The sequence below is a fragment of the Lissotriton vulgaris genome, chromosome 5 (assembly GCF_964263255.1).
Source record: "Lissotriton vulgaris chromosome 5, aLisVul1.2, whole genome shotgun sequence".
In the NCBI taxonomy this organism is placed as follows: Eukaryota; Metazoa; Chordata; class Amphibia; order Caudata; family Salamandridae; genus Lissotriton; species Lissotriton vulgaris.
Window position 1 is genome coordinate 2,033,410,025 of NC_141693.1, and position 22,636 is coordinate 2,033,432,660.

Sequence of the window (22,636 nt, forward strand, 5' to 3'; positions counted from 1 at the left end):
ATAAAGATGGCAGACATGGAGAACCATCTGTGGTCTAAGTAGGTGATCGCGTATTTTGATCGGAGACCCAAATATCCCAGATAGACAACACAGGTAAACATCTCGCTGTACATTATGTAGCCATAATGTCCACTAATCTAACAATGACGGAATTCAAATGGTGCTTTTTACCGTATAGTTGCACCGGTGGGGATTTATTATATGTCGGGCCGAAGAATAAATACATGTATCGGGCTCAAGGAAGGCGAGCGACAAATTGCTGCATCAAGAGAAATGCAAATATAGATCCCTATTCGGATTGTCCTAAACCTAGCTGGATTGCATATTCTGTATACCTGACTCTAGTTCGAAAAGTACATGTGCTCCGCACCTTTTTGATTCGACATGTTCTTTTTGGGAGTCTGGTCGGGTTCTGGACAAGGCATACAGAGGCTTAGTACACGGTAGAGCAGAGCTAAACCGCCGAGAAAATAAAGAAAATTGCTATTTAAATTACCGCTGCTTAACAGTAATATGCCGAAAAGGGGAGGAGGACGGGGGGGGTCGGGGGGGACACGAGGGGGGGCCGGGGGAGGGAAGGGAAGTTTGGAAAGGGAAAGAAACACGCCTTCCCGATGCTATTCTTACCTTAATGTTGGTTGCTCAATCAAAACGCCAGAGCCAATGTTCCCTCTAATTATTTTCCTCTGTGTGCGGCAGTGGAGGGTCTCTGTGCGCTGCAACCATGGCTATGTGCGCCAGGAACCGAACCTCGCGTGTCTGCGGCGCCAAATGCCACTCGTTTTTGGTGCCCTCCTGCCCTCTGCCCCACTCGCTTTTGGTGCCCTCCTGCCCTCTGTCCCACTCGCTTTTGGTGCCCTCCTGCCCTCTGCCCCACTCGCTTTTGGTGCCCTCCTGCCCTCTGCCCCACTCGCTTTTGGTGCCCTCCTGCCCTCTGCCCCACTCGCTTTTGTTGCCTTTCTGCCCTCTGCCCCACTCGCTTTTGGTGCCCTCCTGCCCTCTGTTCCACTCGCTTTTGATGCCCTCCTGCCCTCTGCCCCACTCGCTTTTGGTGCCCTCCTGTCCTCTGCCCCACTCGCTTTTGGTGCCCTCCTGCCCTCTGCCCCACTTGCTTTTGGTTAGCGCATTTCAACCGGATAACTCAGGCGACAGACCGGCAGAACATTTAATATTACTACTCAATGGACTCGTGTACAGTTAGTTGACTTGAACAAACTCTGAAGGATGTCAGGCAGAGTTGGAAGTCCGCGATTCGACCCCCTCCCAAGGCTCCCTCCCGCGAAATTGGAAAAAGACAAACAGCGAGATAAACTTCCAGAAATCACTGAGAATCAGCGAACCCACCGTGCCCTACTAGGCAATTATATCTAGTTTTGTATATGTATCATACTTAGTTCTCTCTATATTTTAGGCTTCTCGTAGCATTTATATGTTAAAGCCTCAGTCTTCCCTCCGAGTCCATTTCATTGTGGAAATTATTGTCGGTAAGTCAACCAGCTTATTTAAAAAAAACTCTCACATTCAAATCAATACATTTGAAGCACATTCTTACCCTTTCTACATGAGGGAGAAAAATCCAAGCTGGGGCATCTATGGTATTCAGTAAGTTTCTTCAGTCTCATACATCTTAGTCCTAATGGGGTATGTCAGGAGATATTATTGTATATTAGTGATCTGTTTGTTGGGCCTGTGCTAATAGATAATAGCTGATCAGATCTATTTACCTCTCTTTTTCAAGAAAAGCTCCTTGTATTGGGTTGTCCTTTCCTGTTATTCCAATCTTTTAAGCAGCATGACTGTATATCTACCTAGACAGAAGAAAAATTAAATTTATTTTGTCACTACCCTCTTTCAAAATAGGGGCTGTTCTTGGGTTTTCACTGACTTTCCTTTTTAGACCTCTTACCTTAAAATTTTTTAAAACTTTCTTCGAACGGGCATAGGATAGTGGGTCTCCTTCACAGAACTGGATATGTTCTATTGGATCAAAATGAACATAAACATGTGTTTTAATAGTAACCAGGTTCGGATACCTCCTTGTCTATTCAGCTTTAGTTATATGTGGTCTTGACGTGTTTATGTTAACGTGTTTAAGTTCCCCCTTCTTTATGTGTATATATGGGTGCTGTGCACTTCTATTTCTGTTGTCTGTTACTTTATCATGATTTTACACATAAGTATAAATGTAGTTCTTATCTGTTCCTATATTAAGGCATTCACTGCATTAATTCAGACATTATTTCACCTCCTCTCCTTATTTAAAGAAAAACGAGCGTGTATGAATTCTCTCAGTGAGGTCCCCTGTTTTAAAATGTGATACGGTAGCCCCGTCATTTGTGTGGTTTAGCCATCTCATTTTTTTTGTGGTACCCACAACTATTAGCGGGGGACTTAACGTTTGTTATTTAAGGGCAGACCCATCGCATCAAGTGTCCGATTAACAGTAATACTTAAGCAAAATGCCAGAGTCTTCCCCGCGCTTTCCTAACAAAAGCGTAGGCAGTTTCCAAACACAGCGTGTGTTTGGAAACTGTCTACTCTTTTGTTAGGAAAGCGCGGGGAAGACTCTGGCCTTTTGTTTAAGTATTACTGTTAATCGGAGCCCGTGAAGGGGCTCTGATTAACAGCATTACTTAAACAAAAGGCCAGAGTCTACCCCGCCCTCCCTCATAGCCTCAAGCGCCACAAGCCCTCCCCCACCTCCTTACCTGCACGCCTAACGACCGCTCCGCCGCATTCGCGCCGCTCGCTTCTTTCAAAGCGGCCGGCGGCGCGACTTCCTGACTGTGTGCGCGCTCCACGCTAAGTGGTGCGCGGTGAGGTCAGGAGCGGTGCGCGTGCGCGCGCGCGCGCCTTAGAGGGAACGTAGGCCAGAGCTCCCGATAGTCTTCCGTGGTAGAGGCTCCTCGCAGATCTGGGAGGATCTCGGAGTGTATATATATATATATATATATATATATATATATATATATATATATATATAATATATATATATATATATATATATATACCGAAACCTTTCCCGCGTTATTGCTGACCGATTACAGCCACCTGTGTGTAAGCACAGGCGCACTACTGCGACAGATGGGCATAGTAATAGAAAACAGACATGCCGCTAAATATGTAGAACACATCTTAATATTTATTAATCGTGTCTATCCAGCTGGATTATAGATATTTTTTTGAATGGGAGTTTGAACAATGTTTTTCAGGAAAAAGACGACATTGGCAACACTGAAGCAGACGCAATGGCCAATATATTAACCGCATGCGGCTAGCGGGTTTTCCCGCTGCGCGCTGAAAATTTTAAAAACCCGCGTTACGTGACAAAGCCAGCTCGTCATGCGCGCAGCGCAGGTAACGCCCATGACGAGCTGGCTTTGTCACCAGCATCGAAGGGGTTAAGCGCCAAAACGTGCTGGATAATAATAGATCGGCATTTGGAACTTGCCCTCCAACATTATTTCTTACGAACATATTTTGTTTATCATTCCATATTTGTTAAGTGTCCACAAACAGTGTGATCAATGGAACATTGATGACATCGCTTAGGCACTCAATCTGGTGTATTCCTCCTGAATTAGTCACAAAGAAGTAAATACGTTTCATCCGTTATTTATTTTCACTTCAGTAAATGGTATTCATTTCATATCCATTTGCAAAGTTTTTCCAAAAACAATCCAAATTCAAAGATACATGTTATTGCATCCAGCTCCAATGCATTTCGGGCAACCGCCCTTCATCGGGGAGCATCTAGGATAAAGACGATATCAGGTTGTAACCCTCATACAAAAAATAAGCAAAAAATAAGCAATATCAAAGACGAAGAGTGAGAAAATTCCTTAACCTGGTTGGGACACCAAGGTGCTAGTGGGCGAGGTGTGATAGACTCAATAAAACTTGACAGTAAAAATGGTGACTAAACTGTGGTGTGTGGTAATTCCAGATATTACCGGGTGAAAAGAAATAGCGTGTAAGTAGAAAGTTAAAAAATAGCAGGGCTAAAAAACGGATTATAGCATAGTGAACTCGTATCTAGTTAACATGTGTACTAGGCAAGGGGTGACAGTGCGCCGAATGCGGTGCTCAGAGTTAGCAATTACTTACGATATTGGAAGTTTCATAGGATTCCGGACGCCGAAGACGGCAAAGTTTTAACCGGAAGCGTGAATCCGGTCTTCATAAACAGAAGCCGGGGAAAGTGTAGGTCATGTGATCGGGAAGTATAAAACTAGAAAGAGGACTAGAGTAAACGTGAAGGTGACTGAAGTAAACGTGAAAAAAGGGAAATAGAAGATTAAATCGGCAGGATGATGCATATGTAAAGCAACAATAAAATAACATGAAATTACATGAATAACAAATTCAAAGTATGCGGTTAAAGATAATAATCCACATGAAGGAGTCAAATCAGAACCATATGGCACAAAAATGTGCTGTCATTAAAAATTACAGTGAGTCTATAGATAACATGAAAACTCAATACGTTCATTTAAGCCGTATGGCTTAATTGAATTAAGTTTGTAAATCCAGTGATTCTCTCGTTGTAATAACATCCTGTTATTGTCTCTTCCCTCTGTCTTTTTAATGATTTCCAATGCCATAAATGTAAGTTGGGCTATGTTGTGGTTCATTTCCAAAAAGTGTGACCCTACTGATGATTTTAAGTTCTTAGTTCGGATGTTAGATTTGTGTTCATTAAGACGGGTCTTTAACTGGCGTTCCGTCTTTCCGATATAAACCTTCCCACATGGACATTTGAGAAGGTAAATAAGATTGTTAAAATCACAAGTGGCCGTGACATTCAGGTTGATGTTATAACCTTTCATCGGATGAGTCAGTTAATTACCGGGAATTATGTTGTGACAGTTATTGCAGTTGTTGCAGGGTCTGGATCCATTTGAAATGGAAAGCTGTTCGGTGAGTTGTTTTAAAATCTCGCCCAAGTTTTCCCCCCTGGTATGGGCAAATATAGGTCTAGCTTTAAACATGTCTTTAAAGTCTGTCTCCAACTCTAACATTGGCCAATGCTTTAGTATGATGTTTTTAAACATCATGCTGACGTTAGAATATTTTGATACTATGTCCATTCGGTCACTCTCCTTTTTCTTGTTAGATTGTTGTAACAAATTGAGTCGATCCAGTTTGTCCACCTCCTTTTTCGCTTGTTCATTTGTTAAGTGGACACCAGGGTCTAATTTAATTGTTATTGTCGAATAGGCTCAAGAAATGGACCAAGGTTTCGAATCTGTGTTTTATTGGTCACGATATATTGATGATGTCATCTTTATATGGGATGACACAGAAGATACCTTAAATGAATTTATTCTTTGGCTCAATGCCTGTGACGCCACTCTGAAATTTACTGCACACATAAGCAATTCAGAAATGGAATTTCTGGATGTTACTGTTAAACTACTTATGGACCTTTATGTAAAACCAACAGCACGTAATACCATCCTTCATTACGATAGATTCCATCCGGTTACACAGAAAAACAGTATCCCCTTTAGCCAATTTTTACGGCTAAGAAGAAACTGCACGAAACTACAAGATTATGATGCAAGATCTGTAGTAATGAGCAATAAATTTGAAGAGCGTGGTTATCCGCACAGATTGGTACGCCAAGCTTGTAAAAGAGCTAGATTCTACGATCGCCAGCATTTACTGCTTGGAAAAACATCGAAACAAGAAACTAACCTCGTGTTTGTCTCTCGACACTCCATGTTAAACAATCAAATACAGCAAATTCTGTATTCAAATTGGCATATTCTGAATGTCAATAAGACAGACCAAGACCGTTTTCCAAAACCTCGTTTTGCATACCGGAAAAATAAAAACATTAAGGATCTGGTAGTTCGATCGTGCATGCCGGCAACCATAGAATGCTATCAAAGAAGCATTACCACTCAGAATCCTATAAATGTGGAGTATGCAAGGTTTGTCCTCAAGATATTGAAGCGAAAGAACTGACCCATAATGGAGTAAAAATTCAGATTAAAGGTATGAACAACTGCAAAACCAAAAATGTTGTGTATCTATTGATATGCCCATGTCATTTGGGCTATGTTGGTGAATCATCCAGGTCCCTTAACACTAGGGTAACTGAACACAAATCTGCAAGAAGTACCAAAAACCTCAATGCACCTTTGATATCCCATTACATAGAATGCAATCACAACCAGAAGATACCCTTTGGATAATTCTGGAAAGAATCCAAGTAAGAGATGGTCTATGCCCTGACAAGATCTGTAGGAAACGTGAAGTATTCTGGATATTTTCTTTGGATACGGTAAACAGAGGTCTCAATTTGGACATTCCGTGGGAGCGGGCGATTATATAGGACTTAACATAACACCCATCTGGTCTCTACCAAATCTTATGAACCTTGGTTTTAAATGATGCCCCGACTAGGTCCCCATACCGCTTTGAATGGATGAACTACATTGGAGTAACTATCTTCTGTCCTGTAGTACATATATGTTCAATAATTTGAACTTGACATGCATTTTTATAACCATCAGATCATGGTTGTCAGCGGTCTATCTGGAAAATATATATACATCTACTATGTGCACCTAACCAGCCATCACATGGGGCACCCTTGGTAACCTTGGTCCATTTCTTGAGCCTATTCGAGAATAACAATTAAATTAGACCCTGGGGTCCACTTAACAAATATGGAATGATAAACAAAATATGTTTGTAAGAAATAATGTTGGAGGGCAAGTTCCAGATGCCGATCTATTATTATCCAGCACGTTTTGGCGCTTAATATATTGGCCATTGCGTCTGCTTCAGTGTTGCCAATGTCGTCTTTTTCCTGAAAAACATTGTTCAAACTCCCTTTCAAAAAAATATCTATAATCCAGCTGGATAGACACGATTAATAGATATTAAGATGTGTTCTACATATTTAGCGGCATGTCTGTTTTCTATTACTATGCCCATCTGTCGCAGTAGTGCGCCTGTGCTTACACACAGGTGGCTGTAATCGATCAGCAATAACGCGGGAAAGGTTTCGGTATATATATATATATATATATATATATATATATATATATATATATATATATATATATATATATATATATATATATATATATATATAAAATATATATATATATACACTCCGAGATCCTCCCAGATCTGCGAGGAGCCTCTACCACGGAAGACTATCGGGAGCTCTGGCGTTTTGATTGAGCAACCAACATTAAGGTAAGAATAGCATCGGGAAGGCGTGTTTCTTTCCCTTTCCAACCTTCCCTTCCCTCCCCCGCCCCCTCTTGTCCCCCCCGCCCCTCCCCCCGTCCTCCTCCCCTTTTCGGCATATTCCTGTTAAGCAGCGGTAATTTAAATAGTCATTTTCCTTATTTTCTCGGCGGTTTAGCTCTGCTCTACCGTGTACTAAGCCTCTGTATGCCTTGTCCAGAACCCGACCAGACTCCCAAAAAGAACATGTCGAATCAAAAAGGTGCGGAGCACATGTACTATTCGAACTAGAGTCAGGTATACAGAATATGCAATCCAGCTAGGTTTAGGACAATCCGAATAGGGATCTATATTTGCATTTCTCTTGATGCAGCAATTTGTCGCTCGCCTTCCTTGAGCCCGATACATGTATTTATTCTTCGGCCCGACATATAATAAATCCCCACCGGTGCCACTATACGGTAAAAAGCACCATTTGAATTCCGTCATTGTTAGATTAGTGGACATTATGGCTACATAATGTACAGCGAGATGTTTACCTGTGTTGTCTATCTGGGATATTTGGGTCTCCGATCAAAATACGCGATCACCTACTTAGACCACAGATGGTTCTCCATGTCTGCCATCTTCATCCTCGACTTCATTCAAGTCATAGTTTGCGTCATATCCGGTAAATAACTGTTATATCTTTAGTTTACATGTGGCATGTGTCAATACCGTCATCACCTCTAGCTGCATTATCTACAGATTGCAGCTATTTACTTACAAGTTAGGGATATAATAAGAGTTTTACATTGATAAATAAGTATAAATGATTAAAATGCTGTCCCTATTGATCAGATACAGGTCATTCATAAGTCGCAGCAAGAAACAATCGATATATAAACGCTAGAGGCCGCCAAAGAAGAAATATCAGTTACTTCGTTATTCATCTAAACACCCGATTTATGTAAGTATCTTTAAGAACATATCTAAATATATTTTCTTTGTCCTAGGCCCCAACTTTAGTGCTATATATATCTATCGCCTATCGTCTCAGTCAAACTCGAATTGTGGATCTTGCGATAGGATATCTTCATCGGTTTTTCCTCTTATTTTCATCTTTTGTTTGTTTCATGTTTTTAACATCCTCTTGGGGAAACCATAGGTAATTTACTGACACCATGAGAGTAGCATCATAGAGCTAGATATAACTCCGATAGGACATAGTTTGTCTACTCAGAAAGTATTTAAGAAACAATTTTTCTGTTTAAGAAAAATACGGATGTACACAATTGCGATATAGAGTATTTGTTCCTGGAAATGAGATATGATGGGATAATTTGAACATGGAAATGATTTAGAGTGTCTATTTAAACCTCAAAAGTAACAACTTTTGATTAAAAACACATTGATTACAATAATTGAGCTGCTATGTTTATATATAATTCCACTGTTTTTTATACAGATTTTAATGTAAATAGTGATCTTGTCTCTCTTGTTGTTACATAACTCAAGGAAAACACGCCCTATAAAGGGAGGAACCTGGAGGTACAACGCTGTCGGATATTGTGTTTACACCGACGTACCTGCTTCGTGAAGAGCAGCGTTCCGGAGTGGTGCTCCAGTAAGGCAAGAACGGAGGTAGGTCGAGTCGTTACTCCCTGGGCCGTGTCTTGCCCCATCGTCACCTGTGAAGGACCCGGAAGCTCTACCGGTCAACCATTGAGCTTCGCTTTTTGACTCGGCTGAGTCAAGGCGCAGTGGCGCTTATGCTGGTTGGAGTCGTAACTCCCAGCCCGACCAGAGATACAGGGACTGCCAGCTGTAACGCACACCAGGAGGTGTTTGCCGCGTTACAGACTCGGAAGTCCACAGGATCGATCGAGCGGCTGCTCTCGGTTCAGTCTTCTTGCTTTTGATTGGGGTATCGGTGACGCATCACCAGGAGGTGACTCCGCGTCCCGGTGCAGTCTGAGGAAGAGGTTGAGCGGCTGCTCCCTTCAGGTAGAGACCCCGGCTGGGTGTTTCCCTGGCTCCTCGATTCTCCCCAACACTCTTCGTGCCCCTCACAGCCTACCGATTGGCATTGTCGGCCATTTCATTTCTGCCCTCTGTTGGCATACGCCGGGATCGGCGTATATGCAGAGGACGGTTAGGACCATCCGTGCTGTGGGCTGGTAACGTACTTAGCCTGGAGGATTCCAGTGACTATAACTTTTGTTTACTCTTTGTATTATTTGTGCCTTCATTAAAATAACTAACCCTTCACAAGTGGTTGCGTCCTCATTATCGTGTCTGTTAAACGATCCTGAGACGTTCAGGGCGTTACACTTGTAAATATTTGTAAATAGAACCTGTAATAATTTATATGCAACCACTGTACAAAAAATATATATATATATTGTGTATTTTTCTTTCAGTTTTTGTCCTGTCCAATGTATGTGCCAATGACGGTCCCCTGATGAAGGCAGATTGCCGAAACGCGCGTAGTAAAATCCAACCGCTTTGCCTACAATAATACAATATAGACCGGTCCAGTGTGACATTTTTGTAATTTTTGTGTGTTTTTTCAGTCCCCCGTTATGTAATGTGTTAATTGTTTATTATGCCTATAGATTTCACAATTTAATGAACTATAAAATGAAAAAATATTTGAGAATTAATTATGTTGACTTAAAATTACGAAATAAAATGTTTACATCAAAGCAATTTGTGTTGCAATAATTATATAAATAACAGCCAGGTTGCTTTTCTCCTTTTTCATACAGTATAAATGTTTGTCGGTTTGAGAGATATGGCACTTATTATTTGAATGTTTGCTATAATTGTACTTTTCCTACATTTCGTTGCGGCTCGTACCTTGAGAATCGTACCACCAGTACGCAAAACATTTCACCATCAAGAGCCCTGCTGACTCTGTTGCGGCTCGTACCTTGAGAATTGTATCTCCTGTACGCAAAGCATTTCACCATCACGAGCCCTGCTGACTGTCGAAGCTCGTACCTTGAGAATCGTACCTCCTGTACGCAAAGCATTTCACCATCACGAGCCCTGCTGACTGTCGAAGCTCGTACCTTGAGAATCGTCCCTCCTGTACGCAAAGCATTTCACCATCATGAGCCCTTCTGACTTTGTCGCGGCTCGTACCTGGAGAATCGCATCCCTAATCTTTGACTGAGTACCCGAGTTGCCCTAGCTTCTCGAACCCAACCTGAACTGACCCCATCCCCATGTTCAATCCCCAAACAGTCGCCCCAACCTTCCTACCTTATTGTGAATTTGCGCTGTTATTGGGCCTTGTGATAAATCAATATATATGAAGGATACTATATTTTCATAGAAAACCGGTGTGGTGTCCGTTTGTAGTGTGGCAAAATATTACTGTACATGATCATAAATGCTTTACACTGGCCCTCGAGGTTCAGTCTGACTGCTTGGTGTTACTACTAAGGGGATAGCCCCTTATCCTAACTAGAGGAGGCAGGTCCGGCTGGGACAGAAGTACTCACCTCTGCCCACCAGAGACCGCCCAATCTAACAGAGACACACAGAGCAAGCCATATGGGCATGGATGAAAAAGCAGCAAGCAGCCCTCGGAATCTACCTCCAAGGAACGCCACAATAGATATTTGATTACTCACCTTTTGAAGCAAGGATCTCCTGAGAGAAGGGACATTCCAATTGTGACCTGTTGGAGAAGAGATATAGTCAGAGATACAAGAAGAGACCACAGGATGAAGAAAAGTTGATGAAGGGACCGAAGGGATAAAATGAAGCTGATGAAGGGACCACAGGGATAAAACAAAACTGATGAAGAGGCTGCATGGATAAAACAAAGCTGATGAAGGGACCACAGGGATAAAACAAAGCTGATGAAGGGACCGCAGGGATAAAACAAAGCTGATGAAGGGACCACAGGGATTAAACAAAGTTGATAAATGGACCACCGTGAAAAAACAAAGCTAATGAAGAGAGTGCATGGATAAAAGAAAGCTGATGAAGGGACCTCAGGGATAAAGTAAAGCTGATGAAGGGACCGCAGGGATAAAGCAAAGCTGATGAATGGACTGCATGGATAAAATGAAGCTGATGAAGGGACCTCAGGGATAAAGCAAAGCTGATTAAGGGACCTCAGGGATAAAACAAAGCTGATGAAGGGACCGCAGGGATAAAGCAAAGCTGATGAATGGACTGCATGGATAAAATGAAGCTGATGAAGGGACCTCAGGGATAAAACAAAGCTGATGAAGGGACAGCAGGGATTAAACAAAGTTGATGAAGGGACTGCATGGATAAAATGAAGCTGATGAAGGGACCTCAGGGATAAAGCAAAGCTGATGAAGGGACCGCAGGGATAAAACAAAGCTGATGAAGGGACGGCAAGGATAAAAAAAAAGCTGATGAAGGGACCTCAGGGATAAAACTAAGCTGATGAAGGGACCGCCGGGATGAAAACAATACTGATGACGGGACTGCAAGGATAAAACAAAGCTGATGAAGGGACCTCAGGGATAAAACAAAGCTGATGCAGGGACAGCAGGGATAAAACAAAGCTGATGCAGGGACAGCAGGGATAAAACAAAGCTGATGAAGGGACGCAGGGATAAAAGAGGGCCTACAGGCTGTTAGAGAGGTGAAGGAGGCAGTACTTGCAGGATGTCAGAGAAGGGATCAATGCTGTGAGAAGAGACAGGTGCTTTAGAAGAGGAGAGGTGATGCTGGAAACAGACAGACCTTGTAGGATGTTAGAGGGGAGGGCAGAGGAGGCATGAGTTGCAGGATGTCAGAGGGGAGTGAAGTGCTGGGGGAGGAGGTTGGACCTAGAGAATTTCAGAGAATGGAGGGATGCTGGGAGAAGACTTCTAGGAGATCAGAGTGCAGAGGGGAAAGGAGGGGTGCTGGGAGAGAAGACACAATATGCAGGGAGTCCTGAGAAAGGAGGCAGGGCCAGCAGACTGTCAGAGAGGGAATAGAGGCGAGGCAGGGACTGCAGCTTGTCAGAGAGGTAAGAGGGGTGAGGCAGGATTTGCAGGATGTCAGAGAAAGGATGGGCTCGGACAGTAGGGAGACAAGTGAAAGAAGCTGTGGGTATGCTCACACCTTGAGGATGGAGTTGTCCTGGCGTGTGTTCTTGGTGTCGTATCCCTCCAACAGGCAGCACCGGGCAGTAAATCCAGCACCCGCAAATTCTGCCAGATTAAGGTCAGCGAATCCAAGCTGTGAGGGGCAAAAGAGATCAGGGCATCAATGCTGCGAGTCAAGACAGGACCCCAGGTTAGGAGTCCATGGGAGGGGGGGGTCTAGTCTGGGGGATCTTGTGTCGATGGGGTGCGGCCCAGGGGGGTCCCCGGTCCACAGGGTGTAATGACAGGAGTGCATCTACAAACAGGAGGAAGGGCACATTCTTGCTGAGGGCTTTGAAATGTCTGCGGGGGGAGCGGACCCCCCGCTTCCTGTAGGCTGCCAAGACGGCGGTGGGGGTCATCAAGCAAGAGCTCTTCTACAGGGATGATGTTCCCTTCGGCACATACTCGGAAGAAGAAATTGGCAAACTGCTCAGAACCATGAAATCATCCAATCACCTCACGGAACCCCTCCCTGCCTCCGCAGTGAAAGACTTTAACCCTTTGCGTCTCCCTCTCTGGACTAAAATTATCAACAGCTCTCTCCAACAAGGAAGCATACCTGACTCCCTCAAAGTTGGTCTGGTCACACCTCTACTAAAGAAACCTACAGCCGACCCCTCTGATCTCAACAATTACCGTCCCATCACCAATATCCCCACTCTCGCCAAACTCCTGGAAAAATGCGCACAACTAGAACTGACCAAACACATTGAGCAATTTCATCTCCTCAACCCTCACCAGTCAGGCTTCCGAGCAGGACACAGCACAGAAACTGCGATGACTCACATAATTGACGACGCACTTCAAATGCTAGACCAAAACGACACCTGCCTCCTCATCCTTCTTGATCTCTCTTCAGCATTCGACACCGTTAAACATGAGAATCTACTAGAACTACTAAACACAATAATGGGTTTATCTGGAACTGTTCTCAAATGGTTCCCTTCCTTTCTTCACAACAGGTCGCAGAAATTCAAGAGCAACAACTTGATGTCCTCGCCAATACCTGTAACGCTAGGCGTCCCCCAAGGATCCTCTCTATCCCCAACTTTATTCAACCTAGTCATGGAACCTCTCACCACCTTGCTACAAGCATCCAATGTACACTTTCACATGTACGCCGATGACACCCAACTTTATCTCAAATTACAATCCCCCAATTGCAGATAATCACCTCAAACTCAATGCCCTGAAAACAGAGTTCCTTCTGATCTCACCTCCAGCGAAGATATCCACCACTCAAATCTGGCTTAAACACCTAACCGCACTCAATGTGGACTCAGCAAAATCAACGTGGACTCAGCAAAATCCTTAGGCATAACACTTGACACCAATCTCAACATGCAGCAACACATCAGCAAGGCAACAAAGGGAGCGAACTTCCAGATCAATACTCTGAGGAAACTTAAACCCTACCTCCCAGCCAAAGACTTCCAAACCGCAGTACAAGCACTAGCCATCCCACGAATTGAATACAGCAGCACCCACTAACTACAACCGCACCACTAAAAGCGTCTCTAAATGCTGCAGCGAGACTCATCACTGGGTCAAAAAAGCACTCCCACATTACCCCTGACTTGAAATCCCTGAACTGGCTGCCTTTTGAAGCCAGAATACATCTGAAAATCGCCTGCATGACACACAAGGCGGTACACCTAAACTCACCCGGCTACCTCGCTCAGAAATTGACAATCTCTGGGGGAATCAGAAACACGAGAGGCACAAACAATCTTCTGCTGAAACCGCGAAGATTCCGGAAGGAAAAAACATACAAGCGCTCCTTCTCAGGAATGGCGCCTAGGATTTGGAACTCACTCCCTCCCGAAACCAGGCTTATCTCCTCCACTACACTCTTTAAAAAAAGAAGTAAAAGCTATCCTCATGGCTAAATACACTTGAATTATTATCTCGAACTCTGTTAACACCCTGCACCGATCTGTACCACATGTTTGACCCCTTTACTTATCTGTATGAGTTGTCTTATTACTCACAGGATTGGCCTTGCAGCCACCTATTTGTACTGTGTGATCTTTTGAGTTATTTGTTTGACTATGTTCCCTCATGTACCCCTCTATGTAAAGCGCTCTGATATCTGCGAAGATCTTGTTCGCGCTATATAAAACTTTGAAAATAAAAAAATATAAAAATAAAAATACAATAAAAGGGGCGATTGTTGGATGAGGACCATGTGGTAGATCGGATACAGGAAGATGCAAGTCCTGTGATTTCATCCAAACGCATGGGGATTGGTTTTCAGCCAATGTAAGAGCGCTGGGACCACTGCAGGTGCAGCCGGCTCATGTACACCCCCTCCCCGAGACCACTGCAGGTGCAGCCGGCTCATGTACACCCCCTCCCCGAGACCACTGCAGGTGCAGCCGGCTCATGTACACCCCCTCCCTGAGACCACTGCAGGTGCAGCCGGCTGATGTTCACCCCCTTCCTGAGACCACTGCAGGTGCAGCCGGCTCATGTACACCCCCTCCCCGAGACCACTGCAGGTGCAGCCGGCTCATGTACACCCCCTCCCCGAGACCACTGCAGGTGCAGCCGGCTCATGTACACCCCCTCCCCGAGACCACTGCAGGTGCAGCCGGCTCATGTACACCCCCTCCCTGAGACCACTGCAGGTGCAGCAGGCTGATGTACACCCCCTCCCTGAGACCACTGCAGGTGCAGCAGGCTCATGTACACCCCCTCCCCGAGACCACTGCAGGTGCAGCCGGCTGATGTTCACCCCCTTCCTGAGACCACTGCAGGTGCAGCCGGCTGATGAACACCCCCTCCCCGAGACCACTGCAGGTGCAGCCGGCTGATGTACACCCCCTCCCTGAGACCACTGCAGGTGCAGCAGGCTGATGTACACCCCCTCCCCGAGACCACTGCAGGTGCAGCCGGCTCATGTACACCCCCTCCCTGAGACCACTGCAGGTGCAGCAGGCTGATGTACACCCCCTCCCTGAGACCACTGCAGGTGCAGCCGGCTCATGTACACCCCCTCCCTGAGACCATTGCAGATGCAGGAGGCTCATGTACACCCCCTCCCTGAGACCACTGCAGGTGCAGCCGGCTGATGAACACCCCCTCCCTGAGACCATTGCAGATGCAGGAGGCTCATGTACACCCCCTCCCCGAGACCACTGCAGGTGCAGCCGGCTCATGTACACCCCCTCCCCGAGACCACTGCAGGTGCAGCCGACTCATGTACACCCCCTCCCCGAGACCACTGCAGGTGCAGCAGGCTGATGGACACCCCCTCCCTGAGACCACTGCAGGTGCAGCCGGCTGATGAACACCCCCTCCCTGAGACCACTGCAGGTGCAGCCGGCTGATGTTCACCCCCTCCCTGAGACCACTGCAGGTGCAGCCGGCTCATGTACACCCCCTTCCCGAGACCACTGCAGGTGCAGCAGGCTCATGTACACCCCCTCCCTGAGACCACTGCAGGTGCAGCAGGCTCATGTACACCCCCTCCCTGAGACCACTGCAGGTGCAGCCGGCTGATGTACACCCCCTCCCTGAGACCACTGCAGGTGCAGCCGGCTCATGTACACCCCCTCCCCGAGACCACTGCAGGTGCAGCCGACTCATGTACACCCCCTCCCCGAGACCACTGCAGGTGCAGCAGGCTGATGAACACCCCCTCCCTGAGACCACTGCAGGTGCAGCAGGCACATGTACACCCCCTCCCTGAGACCACTGCAGGTGCAGCCGGCTGATGTTCACCCCCTCCCTGAGACCACTGCAGGTGCAGCCGGCTCATGTACACCCCCTCCCTGAGACCATTGCAGATGCAGGAGGCTCATGTACACCCCCTCCCTGAGACCACTGCAGGTGCAGCCGGCTGATGAACACCCCCTCCCTGAGACCATTGCAGATGCAGGAGGCTCATGTACACCCCCTCCCCGAGACCACTGCAGGTGCAGCCGGCTCATGTACACCCCCTCCCTGAGACCACTGCAGGTGCAGCCGGCTGATGAACACCCCCTCCCTGAGACCATTGCAGATGCAGGAGGCTCATGTACACCCCCTCCCTGAGACCACTGCAGGTGCAGCAGGCTGATGTACACCCCCTCCCTGAGACCACTGCAGGTGCAGCCGGCTGATGAACACCCCCTCCCTGAGACCACTGCAGGTGCAGGAGGCTCATGTACACCCCCTCCCTGAGACCACTGCAGGTGCAGCAGGCTCATGTACACCCCCTTCCTGAGACCACTGCAGGTGCAGCAGGCTGATGTACATCCCCTCCCTGAGACCACTGCAGATGCAGCCGGCTCATGTACACCCCCTCCCCGAGACCACTGCAGGTGCAGCCGGCTCATGTACACCCCCTCCCCGAGACCACTGCAGGTGCAGCCGGCTCATGTACACCCCCTCCCCGAGACCACTGCAGGTGCAGCCGGCTCATGTACACCCCCTCCCTGAGACCACTGCAGGTGCAGCCGGCTCATGTACACCCCCTCCCCGAGACCACTGCAGGTGCACAGGCTCATGTACACCCCCTCCCTGAAACCACTGCAGGTGCAGCCGGCTGATGTACACCCCCTCCCCGAGACCACTGCAGGTGCAGCCGGCTGATGAACACCCCCTCCCTGAGACCACTGCAGGTGCAGCCGGCTGATGTTCACCCCCTCCCTGAGACCACTGCAGGTGCAGCCGGCTCATGTACACCCCCTTCCCGAGACCACTGCAGGTGCAGCAGGCTCATGTACACCCCCTCCCTGAGACCACTGCAGGTGCAGCAGGCTCATGTACACCCCCTCCCTGAGACCACTGCAGGTGCAGCCGGCTGATGTACACCCCCTCCCTGAGACCACTGCAGGTGCAGCCGGCTCATGTACACCCCCTCCCCGAGACCACTGCAGGTGCAGCCGACTCATGTACACCCCCTCCCCGAGACCACTGCAGGTGCAGCAGGCTGATGAACACCCCCTCCCTGAGACCACTGCAGGTGCAGCAGGCTCATGTACACCCCCTCCCTGAGACCACTGCAGGTGCAGCCGGCTGATGAACACCCCCTCCCTGAGACCACTGCAGATAAAGCCGGCTGATGAACACCCCCTCCCTGAGACCACTGCAGGTGCAGCAGGCTCATGTACACCCCCTCCCTGAGACCACTGCAGGTGCAGCCGGCTCATGTACACCCCCTCCCTGAGACCACTGCAGGTGCAGCCGGCTGATGAACACCCCCTCCCTGAGACCACTGCAGATAAAGCCGGCTGATGAACACCCCCTCCCTGAGACCACTGCAGGTGCAGCAGGCTCATGTACACCCCCTCCCTGAGACCACTGCAGGTGCAGCCGGCTGATGAACACCCCCTCCCTGAGACCACTGCAGGTGCAGGAGGCTCATGTACACCCCCTCCCTGAGACCACTGCAGGTGCAGCCGGCTGATGAACATCCCCTCCCTGAGACCATTGTAGATGCAGGAGGCTCATGTACACCCCCTCCCTGAGACCACTGCAGGTGCAGCCGGCTGATGAACACCCCCTCCCTGAGACCACTGCAGGTGCAGGAGGCTCATGTACACCCCCTCCCTGAGACCACTGCAGGTGCAGCAGGCTCATGTACACCCCCTCCCTGCGACCACTGCAGGTGCAGCAGGCTGATGTACATCCCCTCCCTGAGACCACTGCAGATGCAGCCGGCTCATGTACACCCCCTCCCCGAGACCACTGCAGGTGCAGCCGGCTCATGTACACCCCCTCCCCGAGACCACTGCAGGTGCAGCGGGCTCATGTACACCCCCTCCCTGAGACCACTGCAGGTGCAGCCGGCTCATGTACACCCCCTCCCCGAGACCACTGCAGGTGCACAGGCTCATGTACACCCCCTCCCTGAAACCACTGCAGGTGCAGCCGGCTGATGTACACCCCCTCCCCGAGACCACTGCAGGTGCAGCCGGCTGATGTTCACCCCCTCCCTGAGACCACTGCAGGTGCAGCCGGCTCATGTACACCCCCTTCCGGAGACCACTGCAGGTGCAGCAGGCTCATGTACACCCCCTCCCTGAGACCACTGCAGGTGCAGCAGGCTCATGTACACCCCCTCCCTGAGACCACTGCAGGTGCAGCCGGCTGATGTACACCCCCTCCCTGAGACCACTGCAGGTGCAGCCCGCTCATGTACTCCCCCTCCCCGAGACCACTGCAGGTGCAGCCGACTCATGTACACCCCCTCCCCGAGACCACTGCAGGTGCAGCAGGCTGATGAACACCCCCTCCCTGAGACCACTGCAGGTGCAGCCGGCTGATGAACACCCCCTCCCTGAGACCACTGCAGATGCAGCCGGCTGATGAACACCCCCTCCCTGAGACCACTGCAGGTGCAGCAGGCTCATGTACACCCCCTCCCTGAGACCACTGCAGGTGCAGCAGGCTCATGTACACCCCCTCCCTGAGACCACTGCAAGTGCAGCCGGCTGATGTACACCCCCGCCCTGAGACCACTGCAGGTGCAGCCGGCTCATGTACACCCCCTCCCTGAGACCATTGCAGGTGCAGCCGGCTCATGTACACCCCCTCCCCGAGACCACTGCAAGTGCAGCCGGCTGATGTACACCCCCTCCCCGAGACCACTGCAGGTGCAGCAGGCTGATGTACACCCCCTCTCTGAGACCACTGCAGGTGCAGCCGGCTGATGTACACCCCCTCCCTGAGACCACTGCAGGTGCAGCCGGCTGATGTACACCTCCTCCCTGAGACCATTGCAGATGCAGCAGGCTGATGTACACCCCCTCCCTGAGACCACTGCAGGTGCAGCAGGCTCATGTTCACCCCCTCCCTGAGACCACTGCAAGTGCAGCCGGCTCATGTACACCCCCTCCCCGAGACCACTGCAGGTGCAGCCGGCTCATGTACACCCCCTCCCCGAGACCACTGCAGGTGCAGCCGGCTCATGTACACCCCCGCCCTGAGACCACTGCAGGTGCAGCCGGCTCATGTACACCCCCTCCCTGAGACCACTGCAGGTGCAGCCGGCTCATGTACACCCCCTCCCTGAGACCACTGCAGGTGCAGCCGGCTCATGTACACCCCCTCCCCGAGACCACTGCAGGTGCAGCCGGCTGATGTACACCCCCTCCCTGAGACCACTGCAGGTGCAGCCGGCTGATGAACACCCCCTCCCTGAGACCACTGCAGGTGCAGCAGGCTGATGTACACCCCCTCCCTGAGACCACTGCAGGTGCAGCAGGCTCATGTACACCCCCTCCCCGAGACCACTGCAGGTGCAGCCGGCTGATGTGTACACCCCCTCCCTGAGACCACTGCAGGTGCAGCAGGCTCAAGTACACCCCCTCCCTGAGACCACTGCAGGTGCAGCCGGCTCATGTACACCCCCTCCCTGAGATCACTGCAGGTGCAGCAGGCTCATGTTCACCCCCTCCCTGAGACCACTGCAGGTGCAGCAGGCTGATGAACACCCCCTCCCCGAGACCACTGCAGGTGCAGCAGGCTGATGTACACCCCCTCCCTGAGACCACTGCAGGTGCAGCAGGCTCATGTACACCCCCTCCCCGAGACCACTGCAGGTGCAGCCGGCTGATGTGTACACCCCCTCCCTGAGACCACTGCAGGTGCAGCAGGCTCATGTACATCCCCTCCCTGAGATCACTGCAGGTGCAGCAGGCTCATGTTCACCCCCTCCCTGAGACCACTGCAGGTGCAGGAGGCTCATGTACACCCCCTCCCTGAGACCACTGCAGGTGCAGCAGGCTCATGTACACCCCCTCCCCGAGACCACTGCAGGTGCAGCCGGCTGATGTACACCCCCTCCCTGAGACCACTGCAGGTGCAGCCGGCTGATGAACACCCCCTCCCTGAGACCACTGCAGGTGCAGGAGGCTCATGTACACCCCCTCCCTGAGACCACTGCAGGTGCAGGAGGCTCATGTACACCCCCTCCCTGAGACCACTGCAGGTGCAGCCGGCTGATGTACACCCCCTCCCCGAGACCACTGCAGGTGCAGCCGGCTGATGAACACCCCCTCCCTGAGACCACTGCAGGTGCAGGAGGCTCATGTACACCCCCTCCCTGAGACCACTGCAGGTGCAGCCGGCTGATGAACACCCCCTACCTGAGACCACTGCAGGTGCAGCCGGCTGATGTACACCCCCTCCCCGAGACCACTGCAGGTGCAGCCGGCTGATGAACACCCCCTCCCTGAGACCACTGCAGGTGCAGGAGGCTCATGTACACCCCCTCCCTGAGACCACTGCAGGTGCAGCAGGCTCATGTACACCCCCTCCCTGAGACCACTGCAGGTGCAGGAGGCTCATGTACACCCCCTCCCTGAGACCATTGCAGATGCAGGAGGCTCATGTACACCCCCTCCCTGAGATCACTGCAGGTGCAGCCGGCTAATGTACAACCCCTCCCTGAGACTACTGCAGGTGCAGCCGGCTGATGTACACCCCCTCCCTGAGACCACTGCAGGTGCAGCAGGCTGATGTACACCCCCTCCCTGAGACCACTGCAGGTGCAGCCGGCTCATGTACACCCCCTCCCTGAGACCACTGCAGGTGCAGCCGGCTGATGTGTACACCCCCTCCCTGAGACCACTGCAGGTGCAGCAGGCTCATGTACACCCCCTCCCTGAGATCACTGCAGGTGCAGCCGGCTGATGTGTACACCCCCTCCCTGAGACCACTGCAGGTGCAGCAGGCTCATGTACACCCCCTCCCTGAGATCACTGCAGGTGCAGCAGGCTCATGTACACCCCCTCCCCGAGACCACTGCAGGTGCAGCCGGCTCATGTACAGCCCCTCCCCGAGACCACTGCAGGTGCAGCCGGCTCATGTACACCCCCTCCCTGAGACCACTGCAGGTGCAGCCGGCTGATGTACATCCCCTCCCTGAGACCACTGCAGATGCAGCCGGCTCATGTACACCCCCTCCCTGAGACCACTGCAGGTGCAGCAGGCTGATGTACACCCCCTCCCTGAGACCACTGCAGGTGCAGCCGGCTGATGAACACCCCCTCCCTGAGACCACTGCAGGTGCAGCCGGCTCATGTACACCCCCTCCCTGAGACCACTGCAGGTGCAGCAGGCTCATGTACACCCCCTCCCTGAGATCACTGCAGGTGCAGCAGGCGGATGTACATCCCCTCCCTGAGACCACTGCAGATGCAGCAGGCTGATGTACACCCCCTCCCTGAGACCACTGCAGGTGTAGCAGGCTGATGTACACCCCCTCCCCGAGACCACTGCAGGTGCAGCCGGCTCATGTACAGCCCCTCCCCGAGACCACTGCAGGTGCAGCCGGCTCATGTACACCCCCTCCCCGAGACCACTGCAGGTGCAGCCGGCTCATGTACACCCCCTTCCTGAGACCACTGCAGGTGCAGCCGGCTCATGTACACCCCCTCCCCGAGACCACTGCAGGTGCAGCCGGCTCATGTTCACCCCCTCCCGAGACCACTGCAGGTGCAGCCGGCTCATGTTCACCCCCTTCCTGAGACCACTGCAGGTGCAGCCGGCTCATGTACACCCCCTCCCCGAGACCACTGCAGGTGCAGCCGGCTCATGTTCACCCCCTTCCTGAGACCACTGCAGGTGCAGCCGGCTCATGTACACCCCCTCCCCGAGACCACTGCAGGTGCAGCCGGCTCATGTTCACCCCCTCCCTGAGACCACTGCAGGTGCAGCAGGCTCATGTACACCCCCTCCCTGAGACCATTGCAGATGCAGGAGGCTCATGTACACCCCCTCCCTGAGATCACTGCAGGTGCAGCCGGCTAATGTACAACCCCTCCCTGAGACTACTGCAGGTGCAGCCGGCTCATGTACACCCCCTCCCCGAGACCACTGCAGGTGCAGCCGGCTCATGTTCACCCCCTCCCTGAGACCCCTGCAGGTGCAGCAGGCTCATGTACACCCCCTCCCTGAGACCATTGCAGATGCAGGAGGCTCATGTACACCCCCTCCCTGAGATCACTGCAGGTGCAGCCGGCTAATGTACAACCCCTCCCTGAGACTACTGCAGGTGCAGCCGGCTCATGTACACCCCCTCCCCGAGACCACTGCAGGTGCAGCAGGCTGATGTACACCCGCTCCCTGAATAGAACAGAGCCTGGATTTGCAGCAGCTATGGTGTGATGAGGACAAAAAAGAGAGTAGCTTTACAACTGTGGAGTCTACGCACATGAAAAGATAGGACTGACCTATCTTCTATGTGCAGAGCCTCCCTAGTCATACATTTACTCATATTAAAATACCTTTGTGTATATCAATCAGCCATAAACTTACACAAAAGAGTACGTTTACCTTTGTGACTTAGGCCCCTGATTTAATAAACATCCATTATGCTACGA

General features: G+C 50.4%; 1 protein-coding gene across 1 annotated transcript in view; it reads right to left on the reverse strand.

Annotated features, from left to right (window-relative positions):
- The window catches only part of EEIG1 (estrogen-induced osteoclastogenesis regulator 1), a 327,766-nt gene that overhangs the window by 167,075 nt on the left and 138,055 nt on the right, over positions 1 to 22,636 (reverse strand). The window contains exons 5-6 of the mRNA XM_086924949.1: positions 12,295 to 12,411; positions 10,836 to 10,882 (exon numbers count right to left, since the gene is read on the reverse strand). Of these exons, the coding sequence (XP_086781075.1) occupies positions 10,836 to 10,882; positions 12,295 to 12,411 (164 nt within the window). The remainder of the gene's footprint in view (positions 1 to 10,835; positions 10,883 to 12,294; positions 12,412 to 22,636) is intronic.